Here is a 16,636-nt window from a genome sequence, read left to right as displayed (position 1 = left end):
TGTAAAACGTCAGAACTGGCACCAGAACTGGAGTTAAACGCCCAAACTGGCATCCAAGCTGGCGTTTAACTCTAGAAAAGGCCTATGCACGTGTAAAGCTCAATGCTCAGCCCAAGCACACACCAAGTGGGCCCCGAAAGTGGATTTCTGCACTATCTGCACTTAGTTACTTATTTTCTGTAATCCTTAGTAACTAGTTTAGTATAAATAGCACTTTTTACTATTGTATTCGCATCTTTGATATATCTCTATCAAAACTTTTCACTTTTATGTTACAATTGGGAGGCTGGCCATTTGGCCATGCCTAAACCTTTTTCTCTTATGTATTTTCTACGGTGGAGTTTCTACACCTCATAGATTAAGGTGTGGAGCTCTGCTGTTCTTCATGAATTAATGCAAGTACTATTATTTCTCTTTCAATTCACGCTTACTTCTTCTCCAAGATATACTCTCGTACTTAATTCAGTTAAGTCAAAATAAAGGGGTGACCCGTGACAATCACCCACTATCTTCGTTACTCGCTTAGCCAAGATCTGCGTGCCTGACAACCACAAGCGGTCTACATGATGTTCAACGTAGTCATTGGACGACAGCCGGAGTATATTCTCTTGGGTCTCTAATGCACGGACCGAGTCTATGAGATTAGAACCTTCGTGGTAGAGGCTAGAACCAATTGGCAGCATTCCTGAGATCCGGAAAGTCTAAACCTTGTCTGTGGTATTCCGAGTAGGATCTGGAAAGGGATGACTGTGACGAGCTTCAAACTCGCGAATGTTGGGCGCAGTGACAGTGTGCAAAAGGATAGAGAGATCCTATTCTGACACAAGTGAGAACCGACAGATGATTAGCCGTGCGGTAGCTGTACCTGGTATTTTTCATCCGAGACGGAAAATCCGACAGTTGATTAGCCGTGCAGAAACCGTACTTGGACCATTTTCACTGAGAGGATCATACAGCTTGTCATGGAAGGGAGCACGCATGATTGGATGAAGACAATAGGAAAGCAGAGGTTCAGAAGCAACAAAGCATCTCCAAACGCTTATCTGAAATTCCCACCAATGAATTACATAAGTATCTTATTTTATTTTATGTTTTATTTATCCTTTAATTATCAAAACCTCATAACCATTTAAATCCGCCTGACTAAGATTTACAGGATAACCATAGATTGCTTCAAGCCGACAATTTCCGTGGGATCGACCCTTACTCGCGTAAGGTTTTATTACTTGGACGACCCAGTGCACTTGCTAGTTAGTTGTACCGGAGTTGTGAAAAGTGTGATCACAATTCCGTGCACCAGTCCCTGGATTTCAAGAACAAGTATAACAAAAGCCATTCTCATTTTGATCCAGGGAGATTTAATTCATGTGCTTCCTATGAGTTCCACAAAGAAGTGTTGAAGAAACGTCATTTATGTGCTTCATACTTGGTGAACCAGGATTCTCTGGCTACCAAAGGGATCAACTTTACCACCCTTTTTGAGAATATGAAGTGGTCTCCTTTGTTCAAAATTCAGAAACCAGTATACCCTGCCCTGGTTCGAGAATTTTATGCTAACATGAGGCTGATCGACGGTGCTATCCACTCCTATGTGAAGAAGGTTTATTTGACCCTAAGCAGAGAGACAATAAGGGCTGCCCTTGGGTACGTTGATGAAGGACCAGCAGCCTACATGTCAGAGAAATGGGACTCACAAGTGGGAGTCACTCTTCAGATTGCCTTTAATCAAACATGCAAAAATTTTTCTGCTTTGGATGGTACGGTTCTCACTCATAGAGCTCTTGGACCTGAGAGAGCACTTCTTCACCGAATCATCACTCACATCCTGACTCCACAGAGTGGCTCACACAATAGAGTAACTATTTCTGATATCTTTGTACTTTTTGCTATTATTACTTCCTCTCCCATTTCATTTGCATACCTCATGGTTAGACATATGTGGGATTGTGTTAGAAGCACCAAAAAGGCTAACCTTCCATATGGCATATTTCTCACCTATATTTTTGAGCACTTCAATGTTGATCTAACTAATGAAGAGGTTGAGAACAAAGTTTCATCAATTAAGGGAGGAGGAGTTTCAGGTGCAATGAAAGGAACCAAAGGGAAACGATCAATGCCTTCTAACAGTGATCTTGAGAGTCGCCGAGCCGAGCCGTCCAAGGTGGCAGAATCGATCAAGGAAGTCCTCACTAAGTTTTCTAACATGTCCAATCTAATGGTGCAATCATATAAGGCCGCTCGTAAGCTTGCATTCGAAAATGAAAATGCTTGGACAAAATGCCAAGAAAGAGTGGGACTGATGCTTCAGAATTTTGAAGAAGAATTTGGGAGTGCCGATGATGATGATGCAGATAGCTCTGAGTACAATTTATAGCTTCCTAAGCTAACAGAAGTTTTTTTCCTTCAATGTTTTTTATTTTGTAATTTTCTGTTTAATTTTGTCTGTCTTGAGTCTCATGGAAAAAGGCAAACACTGAGGTTTGTAAGAAAAAGTCATAGAGCGGAAAAAGGCAGAGAGTGCAAAATTAAAATAAAAAAACCATAGATGTCCTTAGAGGTCTTTTGTACATCTGTGTTGTGTTTCATGATTCTGTGGGAATCCCCTTACAAATTGGGTTAGCACTTAGCAGTTGAAAGCTTGGCTGTGACCAAGTCAAGTTCAGGATTGGGGTTTAGATTCTGGATTTGTCCCGGATAGGAAGGGTAGTTCCTAGGGAAAATTGGTGTATGTAATCATGAAGATTATAGTAAAATTCCATCATTATTGTGATGGAGACTAGATGTAGGCTGCATCGCACTTGGCAGCTAAACCAGGATATATCGTGGTGTAATTCTCTCTCTTTCTTCTACTCCATTTCTGTTTCTGCTGCATAGGAGATAAAACAAAAAAATATCTCAGACCGGGTTACGAGATAAAAAGAAAAAGTCTCATGGTTGGGTACGAGACAAAAATAAAAAAGTCTCCAGAAGTTATTTCAAAGACCAGCAAATTTTAATAAGCGAAAAAGAAGCTAAAATTCAAGCCCCTTCTCTTAGCTACTGAAAACATCAGTTTATTTTTTTCTCTGACCAATGTGTAACTTCATAATTATCCTTATATTTAATTCTATGGATGTAGTAAGTAAATGAAACCGTCATCACCAAAAAGAATAATTGAAAGTGTTATTAGTAAGATAATAAAAGAGAAAAATAAATTAAAAATTAATTATATACATTTACCTGTTAGATTCATAAAATATTTTTTAACATTTGTAACTTCAATAAATTCTAATAATTTTCTTAATTTATGTCGTTATTTGAAACCATTTCTAGGTTCTGTTGGAATAAATTAATTTTAATAACCTAGATCATCCATATTAAATCACCAAAATATATAACATAATGCGGAAGCGTACCTTTTCTCATAAGAGTCAGAAACTAATGAAAGAATTTGGATCTTGTGGTTCTTTCGATCTTCCTCAACTAAAGCCTTCTGTATTCCTAGGTGGCTGAACTATAACTCTTTTGATGGGGAAAGAGTAACAAAGGCGGCTTTGGTATATTGGGGACCGAAACCCTGTAGGTCTATTTATATTTGAGCCTGGCACCCATTAAACCCTTAAACCCAAATAAAATAGTATCTAAAACCCAAAAGATAATATATCTAAAATCCAAAAAGATAATTATCTAAGGAACAAAAGATAATATCTGGTTTTATTCTCATTTAATTCTAAATCAAAAGTAATAATGACTTATCCAATTTAGCATTTAAAATAATAAATGAGATCATCATTATATAAGTCATTTAATTTGAAATAGCATAATTTGTGATTATAATTAATATATGTATTGCCCACAAATAAGTTAGGAAATCAAATAATTTCCTAACAATCTCCCACTTGGGCTATACATATATTATTTCTTGACATAATCACATCTTTATAAACTTTATGCGCGCATCTGAATGCTATTTCTCTCATTACTTTAACAATCTGGTTCGTCTCATACATTAGATATGGAACTACCGCAGCTTTTATCACATTAAATGCCGTGACTAAACCACGCCAATCACCATCCTAATGTACTCAACGACATAGATCAAATTTGGATGAGTAATATGGAAATTACATGTCAAGTGATCTCATGCATGTCTATTTCCAGCTGGTCCAACTTTATTGAGATCAAATACAATACAAATATTGTAAAATGAACATTTCACATAACATGAAATAAACCATCAACTTAATTCTGCAGAAAAATAACTCAATATCTGTCATAGGACATATAGCATAAACTCCCACTAAACCAATGCATCACAAATATTGACACCCATCCGAGCAGTGTGCTCATGAAAAACTTTAGGGGTCAATCCCTTGGTAATGGGTCTGCTAGCATATACTCTGTTTCTATATGTCCTATAGAAATCTGTTTTTCTTAAACTTTCTCCTTGACAACTAAGAACTTGATGTCTGTATGCTTCGATTTTGTCAAGCTCTTATTGTTATTGGAGTATAGTACTGCTGACTTATTGTCACAAAATATCTTTAATGGCCTTTCAATGTCATCTACTATATGAAGCTTAGTGACAAAGTTTCGCAACCATATGCCATGAAATCGGAATCAGAGTACCTAATGATCTCCAAATTTTTCTGATCTCCGATAAATAAGCATGTAATCCTTTGTTCTTTTTAAACAACGCATTACACGTTTAACAGCTATCCAATGATCCATATCCGGATTTCTCAAGTATCTACCCAACACTCCCACTATAAATGATATATCGGGACGTGTGCAGACTTGAGCATACATTAAACTCCCTAGTGCTGATGCATAAGGCTTATCATGCATTGCTGTCCTCTCAAGATCATTTTTAGGGCATTACTTGAGACTGAACTTGTCTCTTTTAGCTACGGGTATGTCCATTGGTCTAAAACCTTCTATGACATATCTACTTAAAATCTTTTCGATATAGTTCTTTTGTGATAATCCAAGAATACCTTGAGAGCGATCTCTTAGTATCTTGATTCCTAATACAAAAGAGGCATCACCAAGATCTTTCATTTCGAATTTGTTCGATAGAAATTTCTTAGTTTCATGCAACAAGCCTATATCGTTACTGGTAAGTAGAATGTCATCAACACATAAGACCAAAATATGTATTTACTCCCACTGAACTTGTGGTATACACATTCATCTATAATATTTACCTCAAAACCATATGAGGTAATAACTTGATGAAACTTGTGATACCATTAACGGGAAGCTTGTTTGAGATCATAGATGAATTTTTTTTTCTTTTCTATTGTATCTCCTTAATGACACTTCTTGAGGTTGTTGAGCTTGCTGTATGGGTTGGGGTTGAGGAGGATTCTCATTATTTTCCTGTACTATAGCAGTATTTTGAGCAACAATAATATTCTCATTGTTCTCTTGTACTGTAGCTGGATTTACAGCAGGATTCTCATTGTGCTCTTGTACTATAACTGTATCTTGAACAATAATAGGCACAAGGTCCTGATCATTGTCAGTTATAGAATCCTCATCAAAAGCAACATTCCTAATATTTCCTTCCCCCCCAAACTCAACATCCTCAAGAAATCTCGCATTTTCCGTCTCAAAAATAGACCTTGATGCAGGATTGTAAAACTTGTACCCCCGTGAACACTCAGCATAACCAACAAAGTAGCAACTAATTGTCCTTGAGTCCAATTTTCTTTCATGCGGCCTATAAGGTCGCGCCTCAGCTGGACATCCCCAAATATGCAAATGCTTTATACTGGGCCTTTTCCCAATCCAAATTTCATATGGGATTTTGTTAACTGCTTTGCTTGGCACCCTATTAAGGATGTACACTGCGGTCTTTAAGGCTTCTCCCCAGAGTGATTCAGGTAAGGAAGAATGACTAATCATACTTCTTACCATGTCTTTAAGAGTTCGGTTCCTTCGCTCTGCAACACCATTCATGCTAGGTTTGCCTGGCATGGTGTATTGCGGAACAATACTACACTCCTCTAGGAAAAGAGCAAAAGGCCCGGGACGTTGCTCACCTGAACCATCATATCTTCCGTAGTATTCACCACCACGATCAGATTTGACAGCTTTAATTTTCTTTCCAAGTTGAAGTTCAACTTCAGTTTTGAAAGTCTTGAAAACATCCAAGGCTTGGGACTTTTCATAAATTAAATATAGATACCCGTAACGAGAGTAATCATCTGTGAACGTAATAAAGTACCGTTGTCCATTCCAAGAGACAGTAGGGAATGTGCCACATATATCGGTATGTATCAGTTCTAGGACATCTTTATCTCTCTCGGCACCTAATTTCCTTTTGTTTGTCCTTTTTTCCTTTATGCACTCAATACAGACTTCAAAGTCCGCCAAATTTAGGGGTCCAAGAATTCCATCCGACACGAGCCTCTGAATTCTCTGTTTAGAGATGTGACCTAGGCGTTTGTGCCATAATGATGCCGAATTCTCATTTAGTTTTCGTTTTGTACCCGTTTGCAGTATTTCATTATTATAGGAATTTAAGTCAAGCCTATATAGATTATCCACCAAATGACCAGAGCAAATATTATTTGAATTATAAAAGAGACTGACTTTATTGTCTCCGAACGAACAAAAATAACCCGATTTGTCCAAACGAGAAACAGAAACCAAATTTCGTCTAAATGACGGTACATAAAATGTCTCTAATAAATCCAAGTAAAATCCACTCGTGGAACATAATCTAAAGGTTCCTATAGTTTTGACTGCAACTATATTACCGTCTGCCACATAGATGTATCTTTCAGCATCACTTGGCAGTCGGCTCCACAGGCAACCCCTTCTTTACACGCCATGTGGCATATTTGGTACAATCATTCTTCATGTGTCCCACCTTCTTACAGAAGAAACAAGTTGAAACTTGATCTTGTTTCTTAGCCTTTTTCTGCTGAGAAGGCACATCTGAAGTAGTATCACGCTTTCTTTTATACTGAGAAGATGAAGCCATGTGAACACTTTCAGTCTTATCTTGTTGTAGCCTCTCTTCTTCTTGCACACAGTGAGATATAAGCTCATTTAAGGACCAGGTATCCTTCACAGTGTTATAACTCACTTTGAATTGCCCAAAGTGTGCAGGAAGGGAAATCAAAATGAGATGCACGAGTAAATCTTCAGATAACTCTAATTTTAGTGCTTTCAATTTTGAAGCAAGATGAGACATTTCCATAATGTACTCCCTTATGTTCCCTTTACCTTTATACCTCATCGAGACAAGTTTGCTCAAAAGGCTACTTGCCTCCGCCTTTTCATTCTTAGTAAAGAATTTTTCAACATCTTTCAAGAACTGTTTGGCATCTTTATCCTCAGTAATTGAGCCCCAAAACGCCTCAGGAATTGAGCGTTTCATGATCATAATGCTCATTCGATTGGATCTCTCCCACTTCTCTATTTTAACCTCATTGAGGTTTTCCGGAGTGGAAGTGGTTTTCTCCTCTCGAAGAGCTATATCTAGATCCATACAACCGAGGACAATCTCCACGGTATCCTTCCAAACTTTAAAGTTTGAACCATTCAGCATAGGAATACTGCTAATTTGCGTAGAAACATTGGTAGCTAAAGCCATAGTTTCTGGATTAGAACAAAAAAAGAACATGCAGTAAATATTAGTTAATTAATGGGTAAAAAATTCATATTGAGATATCTAGCACAACATTAATTTTCAATCTTTGGATAGAAAAATTAACGGTAAGTGATACTTTCATTGCAGTAATCAAATATCGTCAAAATTCCTGTCACACATTAAGCCTTTCTTTGGACCGACTTAATGCGCACATGGAAACTTAAACTTCGCAACCTATTTATTACCGCATATATTTTCTATTAATTTGCCAAACAATAACCTTCCTTTGGGCCGATTATTGACTGCATAATTAATAGAAAATAAACAGAAGTGTGCAATGCTTATTATTTGGCCAAACAATAAACTTTCTTTGGGCCGATTATTGTTCGCATAAATAATAAGTATTACTTTATTCTTAATCAGTTACCCAAATATTTATTTACCATCAATATGTGTATATAATTCGGCCAAATATAGACCTTCCTTTGAGCTGACCAATATTCGCATGAATTATATATCATTATATTCATAATGTTTTGAATAAATCAATTTTCACAAAAGAGACTACTTTGACAGCATAATGTTCAATCAATTTATTCCAAAACCAAATCTTTATAATAAATGAATATAATAATTCAAATTGTTACTGATTTCCTTATGTAACAAAAAAATATTTAAATTTCAAAAAGAATTAAACCTTAATAGTGTCTTTTTCCGACCTTAAAAAAAAATAAACCATAGTTATAACATTGAAACAAAATTATGTGCCAAAAAATTTTTTGATCCGTCAAAATTAAAATCAAACATTATAATTCAACAATACTCTATTAATGTTTTAAAAAATAAATCATTAACTTTATGAGTATCAATTTATATATATACAAATAAAGCAACCATAGCATGCTTATATTTCACCGTAACAAGCACACAATATATACATGTATGTAATCGAACAAATTAATAATGCATATGCATTATTAATTTGTTACGCCAATGAGTAATAATTCAAATGGCATAGACTCTCTATACTTAATTAAGAGGTTGCGTGTTTGAGTCTCCTATCTCATCCATATTAAATCACCAAAATATATAACATAATGCGGAAGCGTACCTTTTCTCATAAGAGTCAAAAACTAATGGAAGAATTTAGATCTTGTGGTTCTTTCGATCTTCCTCAACCAAAACCTTCTGTATTCCTAGGTGGCTGAACTGTAACTCTTTTGATGGGGAAAGAATAACAAAGGCGGCTTTGGTATATTGAGGACCGAAATCCTGTAGGTCTATTTATATTTGAGCCTGACACCCATTAAACCCTTAAGTCCAAATAAAATAGTATTTAAAGTCCAAAAGATAATATATCTAAAATCCAAAAAGATAATTATCTAAGGAACAAAAGATAATATCCGGTTTTATTCTCATTTAATTCCAAATCAAAAGTAATAATGACTTATCCAATTTATCATTTAAAACAATAAATGAGATCATCATTATATAAGTCATTTAATTTGAAATAGCATAATTTGTGATTATAATTAATATATGTATTGCCCACAAATAAGTTAGGAAATCAAATAATTTTCTAAGAAGCTCATCTAAAAATTTGTGAAAATTAAAGTTGATAAAGACGAAATAAATTAAATCATATACATTCGTCATTACATTATTAATTATAGAGGAGTGCTAGCGAGCCAGCAGAATTTGTGATGTTTAACCATCAATTAGTTATCATTAATATTTTTAATGGTGTGAGATGAGATCTAATGATGTAAGATTAATCATTTTTCTTTTGATGGTTAAATACTGACCAAATTTCAACAAAAATGCAGGCCCTAGACTTTCTCATTAATTATATGCATAAGCTAATCAAGAAAACTGATCATGCTTACGCCAAAGCAGACTGCAGCACTATATGATTACCATATAATTAATCATTTGTAAACTTAAGATTCATGAACATGATATCCCTACGAGGATGTTAACAAAATTTATATGGATTATTTAACAATATAGCTTGAGAAGAAACAGGCATATCGTTAATTAGGTGATTGCTGATGAACATGGCAGCAAGTTAAACAATCATGTCTTAGTTATATACAGCAAACTCCATTAATTAGTGACATGTATACATAAATTAGAGCGTCAATAATCCTATTATATTATATCATATTATATTATATATGTACACTCCTCGCATCTTCAGTATCTTCGCCAAAAATATTAAAGAAACTAATTAATACCCTAATGACAAGACACACAAGGATATAACATAATCATTGCATATGATTAATATACATACAAGCCCCTTGATTAAAATAATAATAATAAATTAATTAAATGGCTAAAAAGATTAATTTTTTTCCTTATCTTAATACTTTCTCTTCCTAAATGAAATCTTATTTTATATATGTTTTGGATCCGGCTTCCGAATTCCTTTTCGAAACAGTCAATAAATTCGGATATTTAGGGTTGGACTATTCACGTCCAAAACGAATAAATAACTTCCAATATTTCAATTTAATATTCGAATTTAAATACCTCATTTATCTTAGTTAGATAAGATAAGATAACTACCATTAATTATATAAAAGGGAGCTAAAAATTTCAAATACGTTACTTATTCTACACACTTTATACTTTTCATCCATTTTGACTTGAGTGTCGGGGTGTTTTTGCAGGTACCATCCTCCGCTGCTCCAATAAGATGATCCAACATACTGCTCTGACTCGCAAATTTTCAATCTATCTCACTATCTGTACTAGAGACATCTAGTACATTTTCAATAAACTTTGATAAATCTCAAAACTATTATTCGCAAATCAATACTCAAACTAAGAAAAGAGATTAATTATTATTTTTTATTTAGAATATTTTTATCCTATTGACCTTAATGATATACAAAAATTCGTCAATTCATTCAAATAAAAATAGGACATTCTGATACATAAGTTAATTTAGGTATTGTGACCATAACAATTTTTTCCCCTTCTCTTAAGTTTGCATGTCACCTTTATAGCAGTTCTTCTTTTTTTGTTGAAGAAATAGTTGGCTCCATTATTTTTTTTACCATATCTTCTATATACCAAAAACTAATTCGTTATACATTTGAGTTTCATTTAAAAAGTTATTCTATTAACGAGATTTTATGACCTTTTATTTCGTATTTGGACTTAGAGTCATTTTCCACATGCTTATTATGATTTATGATTGCCTTAGGAACTTTGAAAATCCAATATTTGTTTTTTGGACTTCCATAAGACCATAATTTTAGTTTTACTATCTCGTCGTTACTTGAGAGTCTTGAACTTAGTTCAGAACAATTTTATTCTCACCTTTAGATTAAGTGATTCGCCAACGAATTATAACTCAAATGACATAGTCTCTCTACTTAAAAGTTTTGGATTCGAGTCCCACCCGTTACAATCGATCGATAGTTGTTGCTGCAACGTGTGATAAATATGTGAGAAGTATGTATGTGTTATGTACCAAAAACAACAAAAAAAGACAAAGTAATTTAAACCTTTTCTTTTGAAATATCTTTTATTATTATATTTTATATCAGTAAAATTCACTCTAAACCTTTTTTTAATTCACCCGTAATTTTCAATACTTACTTTATGTTGTAATTAAAAGAAAATAACATCATTAAACCAAATTGCTTCCATTTTTCATATATTCAATGATTGACATGAGAAGGAAGGTGGTACGACAGAACTAAAACTAACCTTCTTCAATTCGATTGTGTTTTATTCTATCTTCTCACAATTTGTCTTATTTACCAACTTTTGTCTAGTTTGTTGTATATATGTTTGCCCCTCATAGTCTTTTACACGCTTAGATAATTTAGGAGGATAGATAAGAGACATTAAATTTCGGTGGTTATGTGCACATACATTATATTAATGTATATAGCTCAAAGATTATGGTATGGGAAACTACAAGCTAGAGGGTACGAACTGCCACACATTATGGTTTAATTTGTTTGTGGTTCCATTATCACTTCATAAACATTAAATAATTAAGCATTAAAGTTTGACTATTATATAGATTAGGTGAATTATGAACATGGCTTCTCTCTGGCCACACATTGAAGTATTGAACTATATATTGAAATGTTCAGCTGCCAAACCCAACAACACCATAGAGAGTTCAATTTCAGCAATTTACATTTTACTGATTTTAGCATAATTAAATAACAGCACCATTTTTAATGTGAGATAATCCGTACATAAAGTAGTCCAATTCAAATCAACATTGATGTGAATCAAGACCCACCAAAAAAAAAAAAAAAACACTGATGTGAATATAATATAATAATATAAATTGGGATTTTATAGTTTAACGTATAAAACTTTAATTTTCATCCCATTTTTCGGTGTACATGTCTTATATAATGTGTTAATGACTGCTTTCTGTTTCTTTACAATTTTGAAATTCTCTGTTTCTTTCATTTGGATAGTGTACGTCTTCCAAAAATTCGGCATGTATTTTAGGTACATCCATCTAAATCTTCACCAAATTTATCATCTATGATATACTATAGATATGGGATTTAGACACAGGAGCAAGGTATATTATTTAATTTTAATTCCTATATCTTTTAAACTAAGACTAACTTAAACATCAAAGTCTTTTCAGTAAATGCCCATTCCAATTCCTGATCATTTGGATTATGGACAAAGCACATTTCCTAAATTTGAAATTAAACAAATTGACCCTCAACCTCTATTGAAAGTACCCATTGCAACCCCTGCAACCTAAAGACAAAGGATAGGTTGTTGACGTGTCAGTGGCTAGTCCACGTGTATATTGTACGTCCAATTTCGGAATTTATCGATCCCTGTAGAGTAGCCAAAACAGTGTCATGTGATTTAGGATGTGTTTTCATAAAAATCCTTGTTCTTCTCCTTCAAATTACAAGTTGCCCTAACAGGCTAACACACTAAAACTCTTTGTATGCATTCCCTCCAAAAACTCTCTGCAATGTTGACAACATGCGACAGTAGGCTTGTGATCAGAGTGTCTGTTGATGATGATTACACAGCGAGGTGATTCTGCTGCAATGGTGATGAGTGATGGTTCCTCCTCTACTTTTTCTTTTCTTTTTTTTTTTAATTTTACAGTGATTCAAGGACGTAGTTCACTTGGGTTTCAAATAATAGCAGTTTATAGTAGCATGATGTTAGTATTTGCAAGTAATGTATTGTGGTTCGTTGGTGAACAAATTTTTCACATGGAGCATTGGAGACTAGGGCAAATGTAGAGTTGGTAGTGGATTAAAATATGATCTTAGTTTCTGTTTAATAGTTAGTGAAATGCATGCGTCTTTGATTGTAAAATGTGTTTGAAAACATCATGTGAGTTTTTTTTATTGAAAAGATTTTACAAAATTGTTAATAAGCATTGTTAATGTGATGTAGATGTCTATTTTCGTTGTACCTGTGTTTCATCATGGTGGCCGATTTGTGAGAGATGTGAGTGGAGTACTGAGCTACATACGTTGGAAGGTGCATAAGTTTTCGTTCATGGATGTAGATTTTGTGAACAAGAAGGACTTAGAAGAACTGTTTAAAGGGTTAGGATATCTAGAGTACAAAACCATGTATTGGTTGGATCCAACTGTTAGAGTGATGGGGTTTGGATTGCATATACTGAAAGGTGATAAGGAGATTAATGAGATGTGTGAGTGCACCTTGAATAATGAAGGTTGTTCTGAATTCTTTCTCTATTTTGAGCATCTGGTTTCACAACCAATAGAAGAACCTGAACTTGTGCCTGCGACAAAATCTTCTTCTTCTTCTTCTTCTTCTTCTTCTTCTTCTTCTTCTTCTTCTTCTTCTTCTTCTTCTTCTTCTTCTTCTTCTTCTTCTTCTTCTTCTTCTTCTTCTTCTTCTTCTTCTTCTTCTTCTTATGATAGCTACGAAAGTGCTGAGGACGAGGCATATAAGCCTCCTTCATAAAAAATAATCTAAGAGGTATGTTGGGAAGAGGAGAACTAAACATGTCTTGAGTAGTAAAGCTGGAGTTGGGTCTGTGCCAAATTTTGGACCCAGTGGAGTTGCTAGAGGGTTAGGTATAGGAGTTGGGCCTCATAATGCACAAAATACTACCGAACTGGGTCAAGATGGAAGTGGGTTTGTAGGAGCTGATCCAATAGGCCCAAATAGTAGTAGTGAGTCTGAAGAGGACATCATGTATGACTATGCATCTGAAGATATGCACACTCCTATTTCATCAGAGGATGAGAAGGGTGTAGTGGGTCCTGATTTCAATTAAGGGAATGACTATAGAGAGGTAAGGTTTGAACTTGGAATGCGGTTTGCTACCATGAAAAGGTTTAAGATGGCTCTAAATAATGTCTTTGTATGAGAAGGCAAGGATTGTATGTATCTAGAGAATGAAAAAGAGAGTAAGGGCTAGATGTGCAAAGCCAACTTTTTTCTTGGTTGATTTATGTTGCCAGAAACTATGCAACCATGGCATATAAGGTGAAGACATTTCACAATGAACGCACATGTGGTAGGGACTACGGGTGTAACTTGGCTGATAGGAGTTAGGTTATAGATAAGTTGGTGAAGTGATTGGCAACTCAACCAAAATTGACTCTGAGAAAAGAATTAGAGTATCTGAAAGTTGATTACAATGTGCAAGTACATCCAAAGATGATCAGTAGAGCCATGAAGGTTTCAAGGGAGACTGTGGTGGGTAATGAGAAGGCTTAGTTTGAAAAGCTTCGGGACTATTTAATGGAATTGCACTGGAGCAATTTAGGGAGCACTGCTGTCATGGATGTGAATCCACAACCACAAGGGCCACCTTTATTTGAGAGACTCTATGTTTATTTAGATGCATGCAGAAAGGGTTTTAAATCTGGTTGTAGGCCCTTGATAGGCTTGGATGGATGTCATCTTAAGGAATACTATGGGGGCCAGCTTCTTTGTGCTGTTTCACAAGATGCCAACAACCATTCATTTGCCATTGCCTATGTTGTAGCAAAAGCTGAGAATACTGCTAACTAGAGATGGTTCATATCTCGACTTGAGAAGGGCTTGGGCAATCACAAGTCCCATGGCTGGAACTTCATGTCTGATCAACAAAATGTGTCATTTGTCTTTGTTGTTTTCATTCAAATTTAGTTGTAGTATAATGTCCTTGTTTGTTCATTCAAATTTAGTTATAGTGTAATGTCCTTGTTTTTCTCAATTTTATTATTGCAGGAACTTGCTCGTGCTAAAGGATGTAATGCCATTTTCTCATCACAGAAATTGTGTACTGCACATCTATAAAAATTTTCAGCAGAAATGGAAGGACAAATAATTGAAGGGTCTTGTGTTCCAATGTTCAAGAAGCATAACACACATGCAATTCAAAAAGAATATGGAGAATTTTAAGAGTATCAATAATGTAGCTTGGGTATATCTTAATGCGATTAAACCTGCTGTATGGTGTAGGCCTTATTTCAGCCACTTTTTAAAAAATGACATCACCACCAATAATATGTGTGAGTTATGGAACTCGATAATAGTTGCTATTAGAGAAAAGCCAATCCTAACCATGTGCGAGAAGATTAGATGTACAATTATGAAGAAGATGGCAAACCATAAAAGAATCTTGGGGAGGCATACTGGGAGACTAGCACCTGCATAACAAAAGAGATTGGACTATTTCATAAAGCTTAGAAGCTGCAAGTGGAATGCGCAGTAGTGTGGGGATGATGCCAAGGTCTTGTTTGAGATCAAAAGGGGAAAACACAAGCTAAGAGTAAACCTGCAACAACATGCACATGCAACATGTGACAGCTCATAGGTGCTTACAAAATTAAATTGTGTTAATATTATTTGTAGTAGCTATACCCCACTTAACTTGATTTTGATTTTGATTTTTGTTGGTTGTTACTGATTACTAAGTTTAAATTGTGTTAATATTATTTGTAGTAACTATACCTCACTTAATTTGATTTTGATTTTGATTTTTATTGGTTGTTGCTGATTACTAAGTTTAAATTGTGTTAATATTATTTGCAGTAGTTATACCTCACTTAATTTAATTTTGATTTTGATTTTTGTTGGTTGTTGCTGATTACTAAGTTTGAATTGTGTTAATATTATTTTCAGTAACTGTACCTCACTTAATTTAATTTTGATTTTGATTTTTGTTAGTTGTTGCTGATTACTAAGTTTGAATTGTGTTAATATTATTTGTAGTAACTGTACGTCACTTAATTTGATTTTTATTTTGATTTTTGTTGGTTTATGCAAGTTACTAAGTTTAAATTTTGTTGATATTATGTGCAGTAGCTATATCTCACTCACCTTGATTTTGATTTTTGTTGGTTGTTGCTGGTAATTATTCAATGCAGGGATCCATTGTATGCATGCTATAGCTGTCATATCAAGATTAAGAGTGAGAGATACTGAAAATTTTGTAAATCCCTTTCTAACAATGGATGCAATAAGGAAGACTTACGATGAGTGTGTTAAGCCAGTCAATAGTAAAGAATATTGGAAACTCACTGATGCTCTAAAGTCTGACCCTCTTAGAATTGTGAGACCAACTGGATGTCCTAAGAAACGCAGAACTGAAGCACCTCAACCACCCCCGCTAGTTAGTGGTGATAAGGTGAGAAGAATTTTTCAGGTCACTTATAACAAATGCAGAGAGAAGGGACACTACTATAAAACGTGTAAGGGAGCACCAAATAGACCAAATTGGCAGCCTAAGAAGAAAAGGGCTAAATCTGTCACCAATGAGTTGGTAATGCACAATGGTGCTGAGGCTCTCCCATTAGCTGTTGCAGACCTGAATGCTCAAGAACAGGTACATGTGTGTATCTGTTAACAACTATTTGGATTTATGAGTCCTATTATAAAAATTGTTTGATGTCGATTTGGACTGATTATAACTTATTTAGGATTTATGTGTGCTAAATATTAATTGTTAGGAATTGATTTGGTCTAAACTAGAAATAGTTAGGCATTATAGTGTAAAACACAATCAAATATTTGTTGACCATTGTAATTTTGTAGCAGACTGCAATCAGCATTGGGCCCAAT

General features: G+C 34.7%; 1 protein-coding gene across 1 annotated transcript; it reads right to left on the bottom strand.

Annotated features, from left to right (window-relative positions):
- Positions 1 to 6,775: 6,775 nt before the first annotated feature.
- Positions 6,776 to 7,727, bottom strand: LOC148575285 (uncharacterized). The gene is made up of 2 exons (XM_088506155.1): positions 7,722 to 7,727; positions 6,776 to 7,309 (listed from the first exon to the last, which is right to left on the bottom strand). Exons 1-2 carry the CDS (start codon positions 7,725 to 7,727, stop codon positions 6,776 to 6,778), a joined length of 540 nt encoding a protein of 179 aa, XP_088362281.1.
- Positions 7,728 to 16,636: the final 8,909 nt, after the last annotated feature.

The sequence above is a fragment of the Arachis ipaensis genome, chromosome B2 (assembly GCF_059453495.1).
Source record: "Arachis ipaensis isolate K30076 ecotype BB chromosome B2, ASM5945349v1, whole genome shotgun sequence".
In the NCBI taxonomy this organism is placed as follows: Eukaryota; Viridiplantae; Streptophyta; class Magnoliopsida; order Fabales; family Fabaceae; genus Arachis; species Arachis ipaensis.
This window is presented reverse-complemented; position numbering and strand designations above follow the sequence as displayed.